The sequence below is a fragment of the Scyliorhinus canicula genome, chromosome 7 (assembly GCF_902713615.1).
Source record: "Scyliorhinus canicula chromosome 7, sScyCan1.1, whole genome shotgun sequence".
Lineage (NCBI taxonomy): Eukaryota > Metazoa > Chordata > Chondrichthyes > Carcharhiniformes > Scyliorhinidae > Scyliorhinus > Scyliorhinus canicula.
In genome coordinates, this window is record NC_052152.1 from 190,566,046 (window position 1) to 190,582,738 (window position 16,693).

At 44.5% G+C, this 16,693-nt stretch overlaps 1 protein-coding gene across 1 annotated transcript in view; it reads right to left on the reverse strand.

Moving 5' to 3' along the window:
• Window positions 1-16,693, reverse strand: part of mybl2b (v-myb avian myeloblastosis viral oncogene homolog-like 2b) — a 43,595-nt gene that overhangs the window by 18,225 nt on the left and 8,677 nt on the right. Inside the window, exons 3-6 of the mRNA XM_038803548.1 lie at window positions 16,281-16,352; window positions 14,400-14,492; window positions 13,697-13,917; window positions 3,998-4,154 (exon numbers count right to left, since the gene is read on the reverse strand). Of these exons, the coding sequence (XP_038659476.1) occupies window positions 3,998-4,154; window positions 13,697-13,917; window positions 14,400-14,492; window positions 16,281-16,352 (543 nt within the window). The remainder of the gene's footprint in view (window positions 1-3,997; window positions 4,155-13,696; window positions 13,918-14,399; window positions 14,493-16,280; window positions 16,353-16,693) is intronic.

Consider the following 16,693-nt stretch of genomic DNA (forward strand, 5'->3'; position numbering starts at 1 on the left):
CATGTGGGAGGAAACCGGAGCAAACCCACACAGACACAGGGAGAATGTGCAGACTCCACACAGACAGTGACCGAGAGAGGAAACCGGAGCACCCGGAGGAAACCCACGCAGACACAGGGAGAATGTGCAAACGCCGCACAGACAGTGACCCAAGCCGGAAATCGAACCTGGGACCCTGGCGCTGTGAAGCAACAATGCTAACCACTGTGTTATTGTGCCGCCCACATTTATCAGTCTGGTAAACCTTCGCTGCACTCCCTCCATAGCAAGAACATCCTTCCTCAGATAAGGACACCAAAACTGCACACAATATACCAGGTTTGGCCTACAAAGGCCCTGTAAAATTTCAGTAAAGTTTCCCAATTCCTATACTTAAATTTGCTCGCTATGAAGGCCAACATATCATTTGCCTTCTTTACTGCCTGCTATACCTGCGTGCTTACTTTCAGCGACTGATGGACTAGGACTTCAAAGCCTCGCTATGTATCCACTTATCTCAATTTACACCCATGCAAATAATAATATTATTATAATACACCTTCCTATTTTTCCCCATTTAGTTCCCTCGTCCAAATCATTAATATATAATGTACTTACTAAAGTACAGAATGGGAAAAGCCAATTCAACCCATCAAACCCAATTGCTTCCAATAGAACATGCACACTGATGTAACATCACTTTCCTAAGCTTATTCGGGAATTGTTCAACACCAAAATATCTGGGATACTAATCTAAAATTATTTTCTTTTAGATGCAAGTCTCATTTCAGTGATAGCATACCCATGCGAGTCAGAGATTTATGGGTTCAATTCCATTCTAGAGACTTAACACAATACATCGAAACTTCAGTGCAGTACTGAGGAAGTGTCTACTTAGAGATGTCATCTTTCAGTTGAGAGGTTAGACTGAATCTAGCCATCTTCAGTTTAAAAAAAAAAAATGTATTCAGGGATATGGACATCAATGACTCAGCCAGCATTTATTGAGCAATTCCAAAGGCCTTTGAGAAGGTGCTGGTGGCAGGTTACCTGCTGCTAGCCCATGCACTGTAGATTCACAGTGCAGTTCGGGAGGGTGCACCAGGATCTTGGCTCAGCAACAGTGGAGGAATGGTGATCCATGTCTAAATCAGTATGGTGTGTGACTTCAAGATGGGGAACTTGCAAGTGGGGATGTTCCCACACTCTTACTGCCCTTGTCCATCTAGGTAGTAGAGGTCATGGGTTTGGAAAGTGCTGTTGAAAGAGCCACAGAAAGTAGCTACAGTTTATCGTCTCAACGGTACACACTACATCCTGTGCACCGATGGCACAGTGGTCAGCACTGCTGCCCCAATGTGCCAGGGAACCAGCTTGGAATCCAACCTCGGGTGACTGGCGAGTTTGCACATTATCCTGATGCCTGCATGGGTTTTCTTCAGTCTCCTCCCACAATCCAAAGATATGCAGGTTAAGTGGATTGGCCATGCCAAATTGCCCCTTAGTGTCCAACAGTTAGGTGGAACTACTGGCATAGGGCAGGAGATTGATCTACGTAGAGTGCTCTTTCAATGGGCTGAATGGCTTCTTCTGCATTGTATGGGTTCTATATGGCAAAAAGTCAATGTTAAACATGGCAGAATGGATCATGATCAAGCAAATTGCTTTTACATGGTTTTGAGCTTAGAGTGTTGTTGCTACACTCATTCAATCATAGTCCTGACCTTGCCCTGACTCAGACGCTGGACAGCCTTTGGGGATCACTCGAGAGGTTATTCATGAAGGCCCACCTTCTCAACCTTGTCTCTTGTCGGAGATGTGGTGATCCTCAGGTTAAATCACCATCAATCAGCTCTCCCCCTCAAAATGAGAAAGCAGCCTATGGTAATCTGTGACTGACGACTTTACACTTTTGGGGATCAGTAGGCAGTGGTAACTTCACTAGACTAGTCATTCAGAGGCCTCTAGGGACACAAGTTCAAATCCCACCACAGCAGCTTGTGGAATATAAATTACGTTAATAAATCTGAAATACAAAAGTAATGGTGACCGTGAAACTACCATTGATTTGTTATAAATACTCATCTGGTTAACTAATGCCCTTTAGAGAAGGAAATTCATCCGTATCGAGTTTGGCATGTGACTCCAGACCCATAGTAATGAGCTGGACTCTACTGCCTTCTGAAATCAACTAGCAAGCCACTCAGTTCAACAAATGATGACCGTTGTCAGTTACGCCAACATCCCATGAAAGGCTTGGGCCAACAAGTGACAAGTAACAATATTGGGGGGGGGGGGGGGGGGCAGAAAGAGAGCGAGAGCAGACCAGCGAGGAGTCAGGAGTTCTGTGATGAATAACCTGACTCCCCACCTACAAAGCACAATGTGGGAGTGATGGAATAATCTCCACTTGCCTGGATGAGTGTAGCCCCGACAACACTCAAGAAGCTAGGCACCACCCAGGACAAAGCAGCCCATTGGATTGGTGCCTCCACAAACATTCACTCCCTCCACTACCACCAAACAGTAGCAATAGTGTGCACCATCTACAAGCTGCAGTGCAGGAGCTCACCAAGGCTTCTTTGGCAGCAGCACGGTCACTACCATCTAGAACAGGGGTGGGCAAACTACGGCCCGCGGGGGGGGGGGGGGCTGTTGGGTTACTTACTGGTATAGGGTGGATACGTTGACTTGAGTAGGATGATCATTGCTCGGCACAACGTCGAGGGCCGAAGGGCCTGTTCTGTGCTGTTCTATGTTCTATATGAGGCGCCCAGAATCATAACCGGGTGAAGTAATTATTTTACTTAATATACTATGCGGCCCTTTGTGAATTGTGAATTTCTGAATGTGGCCCTTGCACGGAAAAGTTTGCCCACCCCTGATCTAGAAGGACAAGAGCAGCAGATACTTAGGAACACCAACACCTGGAAATGCCTCTCCAAGTCACTCACCATTCTGATTTGGGAATACAAGCGCCATTTCTTCACTGTCGCTGGATCAAATTCTTGGAATTCCCTCCCTAACAGCACGGTGGGCGTACCTACACCCCAGACTGCAGTGGTTCAAGAAAACAACCCACCACCACCATCTCAAGGTCAGCTAGGAATTGGCAATAAATGTCAGCATAGCCAGCAATGTCTACATCTTGAAAATTAATTTTTTTCTCTAAAAGGGGAAAAAAATTCCCCAGAGTCTGACCTACTGTAATAACACTATTTATATGACTAGTCCAAGTTTCTGGTCAATTGTAAAGGCCAGTTTGTTGATGGTACAGGATTCAGCTGAATGTTAAAGCAGAGATATGTGGATTCTATCAGTCAGAGATTTCACTGACTAACACTGTGATGTAAACGTTACTTGCCAATTATCAGCCCAAACCTGAATGTTGTCCAGATCTTGTTGCATGGTTCATTATCAAGTTGTTATGAATGGACAAGAACACTGTAATCATCCCCACCCCTGACCCCCAATAACATTTCTCTGGTTCCTTGCTACCACAAGGTCAATGCTAGATTGATGTCAAGGCAGTCAAATGCTCCTCACTTCTGGATCATTTTGCTGATGGTTGGGAGTAGAGTACCGCGGATATAATTGGCTGGATTAGATGGTCCTGTTTTTTGTGGCCAGGACAAAACCTGAGCATTCTTCCACACCATCATCGCATTCTTCCACACCACCAAGTAAATGTCAGTGTAGCTGTACTAGAACAGCTTGGCTAGGAATTTGGCTTGCTTTGAAGCACAAGTCCAAAGCTAGGATGTTGCTGGGCCCTTTGCTAAGATGAGAACGTGAAAGGTACTATGGCACTATCTGAAGAAAAGCAGGGGAGCTCTCTGGTTAACACTTCTGCATCAACTAATATCACTAAAACAGTAAAGATGTAAACCACTTTGGCCCATCCTGGGATCATGAAAGGTACAATAACAAAATGATTTTGAAATGTCTGCTGGCACTGGCAAAATCAATAAAACTTGAATTCAGCACGAATCCCTCAATGAACATTAAGAACACAAACCGGGCTCATTTTGGTCCTGAAACACTGGATTTCACCATCTTCCGAATGAGTGAATAAAAACATAGGCATCTTCTGGTTGCCATCCTGCAAGTACCCTTCCATTTCCACCTTCCTTTTCAGAGTTGAGTTCCAATGGTTCTTTACAGCATTGTCCGTTCTATCATTAAAAAAAAAGCAATTACTCAGTGATTGGGTTATATTAAATGGAGGAACAGTTAGCTTAGTGCTTTAAAACCGATCAAAACTTCCAAATGATGTTGAACTTCAGATGTGTAATCAATGCATGAATATGGAAATAGAAGTGCATGAATATGGAAATAGAATCATAGTACTGGCTTTTGTGGCAATCACAAGGTGATACCACTTGACAGAGCAACTATGGGCCCATTCGTGTAACACAAAATCTGGTCACAACAGCCTATAGGACCGACACACTCACCCTGCATTCCAGCCTACATGTAAGAATAATAATGGCACAAGTAGGCTTACATCAACACTGCAATGAAGTTACTGTGAAAATCCACTAGTTGCCACATTCCGGGGCCTATTTGGGTACACAGAGGGAGAATTCAGAATGTCCATTTACCTAACAAGCACATCTTTCAGGACTTGTGGGAAGAAGAGCACCCGGAGGAAACCCACACAGACACGGGGAGAACGTGCAGGCAGATTCCGCAGACAGTGACTCAAGCCGGGAACCGAACCTGGGACCCAGGCACTGTGAAGCAATAGTGCTAACCACTGTGCTACCATGCAGAAATTTCGGGTCTAACTTTTTTTTTAAAGAACATAGTGTAGGAGGCCATTCAGCCCATCGAGTCAGTACCGACTCACTTAAGCCCTTACTTCCACCTATGCCCGTAACCCAATGATCCCTTCTAACCTTTTGGTCACCAAGGGCAATTTATCATGACCAATCCACCTAACCTGCATGTCTTTGGACGTTGGGAGGAAACCGGAGCGCCCAGAGGAAACCCACGCAGACACAGGGAGAATGTGCAGACTCCACACAGGCAGTGACCCAGCGGGGAAATCGAACCTGGGACTCTGGCGGTGTGAAGCCACAGTGCTATCCACTTGTGCTACCCGCCTCCAAATAAAACCAAAGTACAAGTTTTTAAAAACATATTTACAAAAACCAACCTTAATGTGATCTCTTTGGGGCACAGACTTTTCTAGAGAATACACATTAAAGCTTTACAAGCTGAAATGCATACTTGCACCACTCAAAACGGAATATTACTGCCTTTTAAAAAAAGTAGCTGAAGACTACTTTCACCAGCTGAAGACTGCAATATATCAACTCTTTGATTTTTAAAATTCTTTCATGACGTGGGGATGTTGGAAAAGTCCACATTTGCAGTTATCCCTGATTACCCTTAAGGTGGTGGTGGTGAGCTACCTTCTTGAAACCACTGCAGCCTATCTAGTGCCCATAGCGTACTGTTAGGAAGAGAGTTGCAGGATTTTGATCCAGTGACAGTGAAGGATTGCAATATAGTTCCAAGTTAAGATGGGTGTGTTTCTTTGAGGGGAACTTGCTGGTGGTAGTGTTCCCATACATCTGCTGCCCGTGTTCCTCCAGGTAGAGGTCACAGGTTTGGAAAGTGCTGTCAAAGGAGCCCTTGTATCTGGGTCTAGGACAACTCATCGCCGCCGACTCATCGCCAGCCCAACTAAAAATTGAAATTCATGGAGTGCTCAATAAAATTCGTTGGATATTAAAAACATCTTTATTCAAAATCAAAGTCTCAAAAATTAATGGAGGTGAAAAGACTTATTTTATGTTATGAGAAATACCGCGTAAATATTCAATAGGAATCCTTTCATTAAAATTTTGGACTATCCTAAGAAGGCGGTTATCAGTATCTAGGTATCTTTTTAATTTTGCCGGTGGTGCACTGCCAGCTATAAGCAATTCCAAATAACAGTCTCATCCTTTTTGAACTTTTCTGAGTGCATTAATGAATTTCCATATTGTAGGATGTTCCATCCCTAATCCCATTTGTAGTCTTCTGTTTGCTGCTTCTGCGTGGTTGTTGGTTTTGTCTTCATGATTTAAAGTTCGAACATACAAATTCCACATTTCCATTGGGAAGAGTGGGGCACGTCTGCTATTTCCGCGTCTGTTTAACTGACCTATATAATTGTTTTCGAGCCAATTCAGGATTGGCATATGCTCTGTAGATAATTCGTCAACTAAGGCATCAATATAGGAATCTATATGTTCGACAGGGACAAATGCAAGAGCCAGTATCATCTTGACTTGTAACGAAAACTTGCTGTCGTTATTATAACGAGAAGTATTTTAATCAGGGATTGCTAACTGATGAAGGTCATTTGGGTCTGGCGGAGGGACGCTAATTTGATTCCGTTTCCGTCAAATTGTTTTCTTCAGAGCAGACGCACACGGTAGTGATCCTTGTTCCGCTTGGGAAACATTCGCCAAAACTTCATTAATCAATACACTTGGGTTTTCCATTGTCTCTTCGGCTCGGGTTTTAATTTTTGTAGTCGTCCTTGCCACTTCTATTCTTATTGGTGAAGTGTCATGGGTGTGAGTATTTATGAATTTCACTGAGTTTATGAGTTTCTTGTGTGAATTCTTGCTTTGCATCTGCTGAGCTGTTCACATCGCCAAAACATCAAATCGCCTTCGGTTTTACTGAATTTATCAAAAATGAACAAATGTCCATTATGAGAAAACTTCTCTTTGCCTCGCTGACTTAAAACTTGCTCCATTGTAAAGGGTTTAAAATTGGAAGAATTCAAAATTGAAGTTCCTAGAAACGGTAATTTGTGGATCTAGTTAGTCGGTAATTACTTGTTATGTGGAGGAACAGATTTATTTGTTGACAAATAGGTGTGTTGGTAATTGAGTTATTTGTGGATCTAGTTAGTCGGTAATTACTTGTTATGTATGAAGAGGCGTTTTTGTTTTTATTATTATTTTCAGCTGGCGATGAGAAGGGCTGGCGATGAGTTGGGCTGGCGATGAGTTGCCCCATTCCCCTTGTATCTTGCATATAATACACATTACCTACAGTCAGTGTGGGCGGGATTTCCCATGTCGTGTCCCCACCCTGCCCAGGCATGTTTGTGTCGGCGGCCTACCATTGACCAGTAATGGGATCGGTCAACGGGGTTTTCCGTTGTTCTCACTCTGCAGGGCACACGTGGTGGGATTGGATGATCCTGCCAGCAATAACAGCTGGAAAATCCCACCCTGTGAGTCAGTGGTGGAAGAAGTGAATGTGTCCAAGTAGTGAACAGAGTGCTGATCAATCGGCTGCTTTGTCCTGGATGATGTCAAGCTTCTGGAGTCAAGCTCATCCAGGCAAGTAGAAAATATTCCACCACACTCTTGACTTGTGCCTAGAAGATGGAATTTGGGGATTCAGGAGAGGAGTTACTCATTTCAGAATTCTCACTCTCTGACTGCTGTTGTTGCCACAGTATTTACTCAGCTCAGTTTCTGGTCAATGGTAACTCCCAGGATGTTTGTAGTGGAGATTCAGTCATAGCAACTCCACTGAATATAAAAGGAGATTGTTAGATTTTTACATTCTTCCTTATTGGAGATTTGTCTGGCATAAATGTTACTTGCTACTTCAGTCCAAGTATTTCCAGGTCTTGCTGCATATGGACATGGGCTGTTTAGTCTCTAAGGAATGGCAAATGTTGCTGAGCACGTCACAGTCATCAGCGATTATCCCCACTTCGGACCTTACAATGGAGAGAAGGTCATTAATGAAGCAGCAGAAGATGGTTGGGCCTAGGACACTACCCTGAGGAACACCTGAAGTGATGTCCTGAGGGCGAGATGATTGGACTCAATAATCGTGCTAGGTATGACTCCAACCAGTGGAGAATTTTTCTCTCAATTGCTATGGACTTCAGAACTCCTCGATTCCATACTCAGTCAAATGTTGCCTTGATGTCAAAGGCAGTCATCTTTACCTTTCCTTGAGTAAAACTCTTTTGTCCATGTTTGGAGGCAGCACGGTAGCATAGTGGTTAGCTCTATGGCTTCACAGCACCAGGGTCCCAGGTTCAATTCCCGGCTTGGGTCACTGTCTGTGCGGAGTATGCACGTTCTTCCAGTGTCTGCGTGGGTTTCCTCCCGCAAGACGTGCTGTTAGGTCATTTGGACATTCTGAATTCTCCATCAGTGTACCCGAATAGGCGCTGGAATGTGGCCACGAGAGACTTTTCACAGTAACTTATTGCAGTGTTAATGTAAGCCTACTTGTGACAATAAAGATTATTATTAGATTGTAATGAGGTCAGGAGCCTAGTGGTCCTTGAACCCAAACGGAGCATCAGTGAGCAGTTTGTCGTGTTTGATAGCACTGCCGACAAAACCTTCCTTCACTTTGCGGTGTGATGGGGCAGCAACTGACCAGATTGGATCTGTCCTACATTTGTGGACAGGACATACGTGGGCAGTGTTCCACATTGTAAGATAGAACATCGTGTTGTAGCTGTACTAGAACAGCTTAACATAGAACATTATAGCGCAGTACAGGCCCTTCGGCTCTCGATGTTGCGCCGACCTGTGAAACCACTCTAAAGAACATCTACACTATTTCCTGATCATCCATATGTTTATCCAATGACCATTTAAATGTCCTTAATGTTGGCGAGTCCACTACTGTTGCAGGCAGGGCATTCCATGCCCGGACTACTCTCTGAGTAAAGAACCTACCTCTGACATCTGCCCTATATCAATCTCCCCTCAATGTAAAGCTATGTCCCCTTGTGCTAGCCCTCACCATCCGAGGAAAAAAGGTTCTCACTGTCCATCCTATCTAATCCTCTGATCATCTTGTATGCCTCAATTAAGTCACCTCTTAACCTTCTTCTCTAACAAAAACAGCCTCAAGTCCCTCAGCCTTTCGTCACAAGATCTTCCCTCCATACCAGGCAACATCCTGGTAAATCTCCTCTGCACCCTTTCCAATGCTTCCACATCCTTCCTATAATGCGGCGACCAGAACTGCACGCAATACTCCAAATGCAGCCGCACCAGAGTTTTTCCAGCTGCAACATGACCTAATGGCTTCGAAACTCAATCCCTCTACCAATAAAAGCTAACACACCATACACTTTCTTAACAACCCTATCAACCTGGGTGGCAACTTTCAGGGTTCTATGTACATGGACACAGAGATCTCTCTGCTCATCCACACTATGAATCTTACCATTAGCCTCTGTATTCCGGTTACTCCTTCCAAAATGAATCACCTCACACTTTTCTGCATTAAACTCCATTTGCCACCTCTCAGCCCAGCTCTGCAGTTTATCTATGTCCCTCGGTAACCTACAATATCCTTCCGCACTTCAGGCGCTTTGCTGTACCAGTGCCTTCAGCTGTTTCTTTATACCACATGGAGTGAATTGAACTGGCTGAAGATTCGCATCGGTGTGGGGATCTTAAGAGGAGGCGGAGATGAATTATCTACCCAGCACTTCTGGCTGAAGATGGTTGCAAATGCTTCAGGCTTGACTGTTGAAGTGTAATATAGTATGAATTTGGACTTCCACTTATGACCATGGAGTGATTGGTCACATAAAGGGCTGTTCCTGTTCAAAGTCACAGAAAAGGGCTCTTTTTTTAAACCCAGATTTGGTTGGAATTTTGATGAAAAGGCATAGGTGAAAGTTAGAGGGGTAGTTTACCCCTGGAATGGCAAGTCTTCTGATCGTCGGACCAGGCAGAAAACTGTGAGGTTTGGCTGGAAAGTTGAAACAGTCTTGTGCTTCACAGACAGTCTCTTCCAGCATGCAGGCGGGGGAGGGGCAAGCTGCAAGACCCCAGATACGGAGGGGCAAGCTGCAAGGCCCCAGATACAGGAACTGATGACTTTTATCATGGAGGAATTCCATAAACAGAGGAAAGAAATGCATGAGGATCATGCAAAGGCCATTGCAGAAGCTGTGGCACCCTTGAAGAGTACTTTGGAGCAAATGGAGAGGTGTTGAGAGGTGCAGGGGTCACAGATTCGGGAGATTGAAGGAGTGATCTCAGACCACAGCGATCGTGTGGTGGCTCTGGCGGCAGAGGTGGGGCTCCTAGGAGACCTTTGTAAGGAGTTTTAGAGGTGAAAAGTTTGTGGGGATGGATGTTTCCATCCCCCCCCTCCTGTATTATGGGACTGTTTGTGTGTTTAACATCTGTTTGTTTGCTTTTGTAGAAGGCGCCCTGGAGTTCAGGAGAAGTCCTTGTTTGGGTGGGGGAGGGCAAGGCCAGCAGGCCTTCTTCTTTGAGTTGAGGAGAGTGGGTGGTGGGGGTGGAGAGGTCATTAGGATATGCCTTTGGGCAGGGGCAGCCACGCTAGCAAGTTATGCTGGTGAACGGAAGGGAGGTGGTGGGGGAGAAGGGGAAAAGCGGGGGGGGGGGGGGGGGGGGGGGGGGATTTCTGTGACGCGGCAGGGGGTGAGAGATGACATGGTCACGGGTGAAGAAAGGGGCCATCTGGGATGGGCTAGGTACTGAGTGGAATTAAAAGGGGCAGGAGTTGAGTGGTGAAGATGACGGGTGGTAGAGGGGATTGGAGGCGCAAGCCTCCAGTAACGTGGAATGTCCGGGGACTGAATGAGCCAGTTAAGAGGTTGCAGGTGTTCGTGCACTTCAGGAGCTTGAAAACGGGGGTTGTCTTTTTGCAGGAGACACAGGTTAGGTTAAGGAAGGGGTGGGTTAGGCAGGTTTTTCCACTCGGGGTTTGATATCGAGGAGTGCGGCGATTTTAATGAGCAAAGAAAATGAGATTTGTGAGTGCGAAGGAGGCGAGGGATCAAGGTGGGAGATATGACATTGTGAGTGGGGTATTGGAAGGGGCACAGGTAATGTTGGTAAATGGGTGTGCCCCAAATTGGGATAGTGTGAGTTTTATGAGGGGATTGCTGGCAGCAATCCCGGATCTGGCCACGTACCAGTTGATCATGGGGGGGGGGGGGGGAGATTTTAACTGTGTCCTGGAGCTGAGGGTGGATAGATCGAGCCCTAGGTCGATGGGTAGGGTACAAATGGCAAGGGAGCGGCGGGGAAAAGAGTTATGGAGAGGATAGGTATGGTGGATCCGTGGCGCTTTAGAGAATCCAGGGGGAAGGCAGTATTCCTTCTTTTCACACGTCTATAAAAAAAAGGTGTAGTCGAGGATTGATTACTTTGTAGTGAGCCGGGAGATTTTGGTTGGGGTGGAGGGGGCAGAGTAATCTCGGACCATGCACCCCACTGGCTGGATATTCGGTTCAGTACGTGACGAGAGCAGAGGTTTGACTCGGGGCTGTTGGAGGTTTTTGTGATAACGTGCGGTTGGAGATTAGGGATTATGTGGGGTTCAATGAGAATGGGAAGATGTCGGCTGGCATTTTTTGAGAAGCACTGAAAGCAGTGGTCCGGATGCGTACCCGGCAGAATTTTAAAATGAATTTGCGGCGGACCTGGCACCACATCTGTTGGGGGCGTTTAAAAAAGCACTGAAGGGGGAATTGCTCGGGACGAATGAAGCAAGCAGGAATCACACTAATCCCCCAAATAAAGGAAGGATCCAGTGGAATGTGGGTTGTATAGACCCATATCACTATTGAACACGGATGCGAAAGTATTGGCTAAGTTGTTGGCGGGGAGGATGGAGGATTGTGTCCCAGGGGTGGTTGCAGAATTTGGAGTATTGCGTACAGTTCTGGTCGCCTCATTATAGGAAGGACGTGGAAGCTTTGGAGCGGGTGCAGAGGAGATTTACCAGGATGTTGCCTGGTATGGAGGGAAGATCATATGAGGAAAGGCTGATGGACGTGAGATTGTTTTCGTTAGAGAGAAGAAGGTTAAGAGGTGACTTAATAGAGGCATACAAAATGATCAGAGGGTTAGATAGGGTGGACAGTGAAAACCTTCTCCCGCGGATGGAGGTGGCTAGCGCGAGGGGACATAGCCTTAAATTGAGGGGTAAAAGATATAGGACAGAGGTCAGAGGTGGGTTTTTTACGCAAAGAGTGGTGAGGCCGTGGAATGCCCTACCTGCAACAGTAGTGAACTCGCCAATATTGAGGGCATTTAAAAAGTTTATTGGATAGGCATATGGATGATAATGGGATAGTGTAGGTTAGATGGCCTTTAGTTTTTGGACTTCCCATGTCGGTGCAACATCGAGGGCCGAAGGGCCTGTACTGCGCTGTATCGTTCTATGTTCTATGTATTCTGCCAAGGATCTGGTTAATCTTTCAGGCTCTCCCGATCTTTATACCAAAGGCTTTTTTTCCAGAAAGTGGACACAATCATCTCTGACTTTGTATGGGCAGGGAAGGTGCCGAGGTTGGGGAGGACCCTGATGCTGGCGTAGCCAAACTTGCTTCATTATTATTGGGCGGTGAATGTGGACAAGGTGCAGCGGTGGTGGGAAAGAGAAGGGGTTGAGTGGGTTAGGATGGAGGAGGAATCTTGTAAGGGGTCTAGTTTGTGGGCTATGGTGATGGTAGCATTGCCAACGGCTCCGAGTAGGTATTCAGTAGTCGGCTGACGAGGCATTTGGCACACACAACACACACACGAGCGAGTGGTGAAGATAAAGGAGAAATGGGAAGCGGAGTTGGGAATTGAGATCAATTGAGGAGTATGGAGTGAGACGCTGCGAAGAGTAAATGGGACCTCCTCTTGTGCAAGGAGGAGCCGGATACAGTTTACGGTGGTGCACATGACTCGGGCAAGAATGAGTGGTTTCTTTCAGTGGGTAGCAGATGAGTGTGAGAGGTGTGGGCGGGGGCCAGCAAATCATGCACACATGTTTTGGGTTGTGAAAAATTGGGAAGATTCTGGGCGGGCATGTTCGCGGTCTTAGCCAGGATAGTGGAGGAGGGAGTGGACCCGGACCCTTTGGTGGCGATATTTGGGGTTCCAGAGAAGCCGGAGTTCATGGAGAGGAGGAAGGCCGATGACTTGGCATTCGCCTCTGATTGCACGGCAATGGATTTTGCTGAAGTGGCGGTCGGCATCGCCACTGGGGGTAGCAGCATGGTTGGGTGACCTGTATGACTTCCTGCGGTTAGAGAAGATAAAGTAAGAGTTAAGGGGCTCAGCAAGGGACTTTGAGAAAAGGTGGGTGTTGTTTGTGACCGTGTTTGAGGAGCTGTTCATCGCAGGGGGATGGAAAAAGGAGAAAAATCTGTCCAAACTGTCTAGTTGATTGTTGGGAAGAATATTTCCCGGGGTGTTTATTTGCTGTAACGTACTTTGATACACGTTTGAATAAAATGCGTTTAAGAAATATAGTATCAATTTATTAAGTTCGATAAAATATTGATAATATTACTTTTTTCTTCTTTCTTCCCCAATCCATGCTTCTGGACATTCCTTCCACTCTATTGCATTTCTATTCTCTTTCTTTACTCACTTCCTCCCAATGTCATCTTTCTCTGTTGAAAACAATACTTTCAAAGCCTATGGGAAACGAGTAGTCAATATTTCTGCAGTATTATTTTTTTTTTTTTTAAAAAGTGTTCTTCTGCACAACAGCTACAACATATCAGAACAGAGCATACAAACAAACATCAGGCAATGTGGATTAACAGCGTTGCAGAAATCCAGGCATTCATTATCTGGTTGTTTCAGCTACTGGTAATTTTAAATCTAGGAGAAAACAAACTAAAAGGAAATGCTTATTCCTAGCACACTATTGACAAGATCAAAGGAACACTTGCCTCCCTGGAAGTAGTTTTGCAATCTCCGCCCAGCGGTTGCCAAGAACCTTGTGTGCTTCATAAATAATCTTGTCCTCCTCTTCAGTCCAAGATGACTTCTTAACCTCAGGATTGAGATGATTGTGCCAACGTTCACGACACTGTTTGCCAAGTCTACCTTTTAGATGCCTCGCAATCAACGACCAACGTTTTGGCCCATGTTTCTGAACTAATTCAATTACCTAAATGAAAGAGTAGGAATCAAAGATCAGTTCATTCATCCTGCTTTCTGTGCCATTTAACTCGATAAGTTGTAAATTTCTTGTCAAATTTGCCCTGCACAACTACCAAAAAATACAATTAGGAGGTTATCAACCTGACCCCAGCCCTCTGCCAACATTGGTGCAGTTAGGCAGAATAAGGAAAGCCAGATGACTTCTCTCCAGCCTTCCCACTCCACATCCCAATTGATTAGTACATGACTTATATGTTTACATAATTCATTGAAAGAAAAATGGAGACTGGTGCCATTAGGAATTGGTTACAAATCCAAGTCTTCAGTGGGACTGAATTGCTGCTTTATACAGAACCATTATAAACAAATTACAATAACATTTTAAACATATTAACTACAGAAATAAAAACAAAAATAAACTTTATACTCAAAGACTTACAAAAATACATATTAGAAGCTTTATAATTTCATCTATTTGTACACCATTACCTTCTGATCTTCTTCCTTCGTCCATGGCCCCTTCACAAGCTCTGGGTTCAGAACCTTCAGCCACCGATGCTGGCACTGAAGGTCAGTTCGGTTCTGCAGCAATTAAAAATTCAAATTAAAGTACAATCAACACAAAAAACACAATAAATTTCCCAGGAGATAGGAAGTTTAGCTTTGTTTACTTTAATTTTGCAATCTCTTCCCACCTCCAAAATTCCATTCTTGGCCTCATCCTAATCAATTTATTTTCTGCCTCCAAGCAGCATTATTGTTGAGCACAGGGCCAGTTTCCACTGACAACACCCAGCTCTGTCTCTCACCAAGACATTGCTGACTCCACAACCACCACTATGCTGTCAAATTACTTTTCTCTCATATCAAGCTACAGATAAGCCATATAAAGACCAAATCCACTCCATTCAGCCTTTACCAGAAACTCCATACTCTTTACCTCTCTCCACTGACTCCGCCATTCTACCTGTTTGCTAAAGTTTTCCTAGGCACACAAATCACAGCTGTTCAACATTGATCTGAACTTCAAATCCCATATGCTGCTCTTGCCAAAACTACTTTCTTCCATCGTAAGCTCAGTTGCCTCTACTATTCTCTCTCCACACTGATGAGAAAACCCTTGGCCATTCTTTTATTATTTCCAGGCTTAACTTTTGAAAAGCTTTCTTCACTGGCCTCCAAATTCCACTCCACATAAATTCCAACTTGCCCAAAACTCTGATGCTATTATTCGTTCTTGCATTAACCCATCAACTCATCCTTGTGTGGAGGATACTAACTGCTAAACTACCAATGCAATAAATGCATATCCTCACTCTGGATTACAAATTCTTCACTGCAGCAGAATGCAGTTCTTTTACAGTCTTACAAATTTCCTTTGATCACCTGTGTACTACCCTCCTTCTACTGTACAGCAACTATCCTCGGGATTTTCTGAAATTCTCCATTTAAATCCCTTCTCCTTACCCACAAAAGCTTTCTCAAAGCTACTCTTCTACTAAACAGTCAGCTACCTCCATTCTTATTGTTCAACCGTCAGCCACCTCCATTCTTATTGTTCAACATCAGTCTCAGTTCTGTGAACCGTTTTGGGATACTCAAAATAAATTGCTAAACAAAAAAAATGAAAACAATTTACTTCCTGAAAATAAGATACACTTGCATTATGTTAAACTTAAAAGCAAAAAAGAAAAAATCAAATACAGTCCAACACCAATTAAAAATAATGATCACATATAGAATCACAACAGTGCAGAAAGCCATTCAGCCCATCGGGTCTGCACCAACCTTCCGAAAGAGTACCCCACCCAGGCCCACGCCCCATCTCCGCAACCCCACCCGACCTTTTAGACACTAAAGGGGCAATTTAGCTAGGCCAATCCACCTCAGCTGTACATCTTTGGACTGTGGGGGAAAACGACCAGAGAACCCAGAGGAAACCCACACATATATACAGGAAGAATGTACAGACTCCACACGGACAGTGATCCAAGGCTGGAATTAACCCAGGTGCCCAGCACTGTGAGGAAGCAGTGCTAACCACTGTGCCACCATTTAAATTTGAACTAAGCAAGACAAACAAGATTGAAGTGAAAACTAAAGGAAAAAATTAGAGTTCAGAATAGATTAAATTATCTTATTTTTCGTCGAGAAATAACACATTTGAATTGCAAATGTATATCGTCTTCCATTCTGAGCCTCCAATGGTTTTTCATTCTTACCTCATAGCATTATGGGTCTAGCATGGGAGCACACAAGTGTGTGTGGGTTCATGTGATTAATAAGCAGATTTTTGTAAGATCAGCCTTACTCATGATGAGCCTTGGCAAGAATGCCCACCTTCAAGTCATAACTACATAAGGTACTTACAGAGAAATTACTTGCTATAAATCGCCAGTCATTTTTGCCATATTGGTTGATCAGCTTCTTCAACTTTTCATCCTTCACAAACAAAAGAAAGAACATTTAAATCCCTTTCACACTAATGTCATTAATATTGTGTTGTAGACAGTGCGGTTCTTCTTGCAACCTCAATAAGATTATATGGACCATCTAATGATGAGCTCGGCAGCAAAGTAACAAAATGAGGTTCAAACAACTGAAATAGAGACCATGATTTCCACACTAAGTGAATTTGATTCACTTGTACGGCGGGGGGGTGGGGGTGGGGGGGTTGCCCACTTAGAAGCATGCTGGGAAATCTTGACTATAGCTTTCAACGAAAATAAATAGGTCAGGTTACATAAACAAAATACTGCTTAATATTTTGGACTCAACCTTAA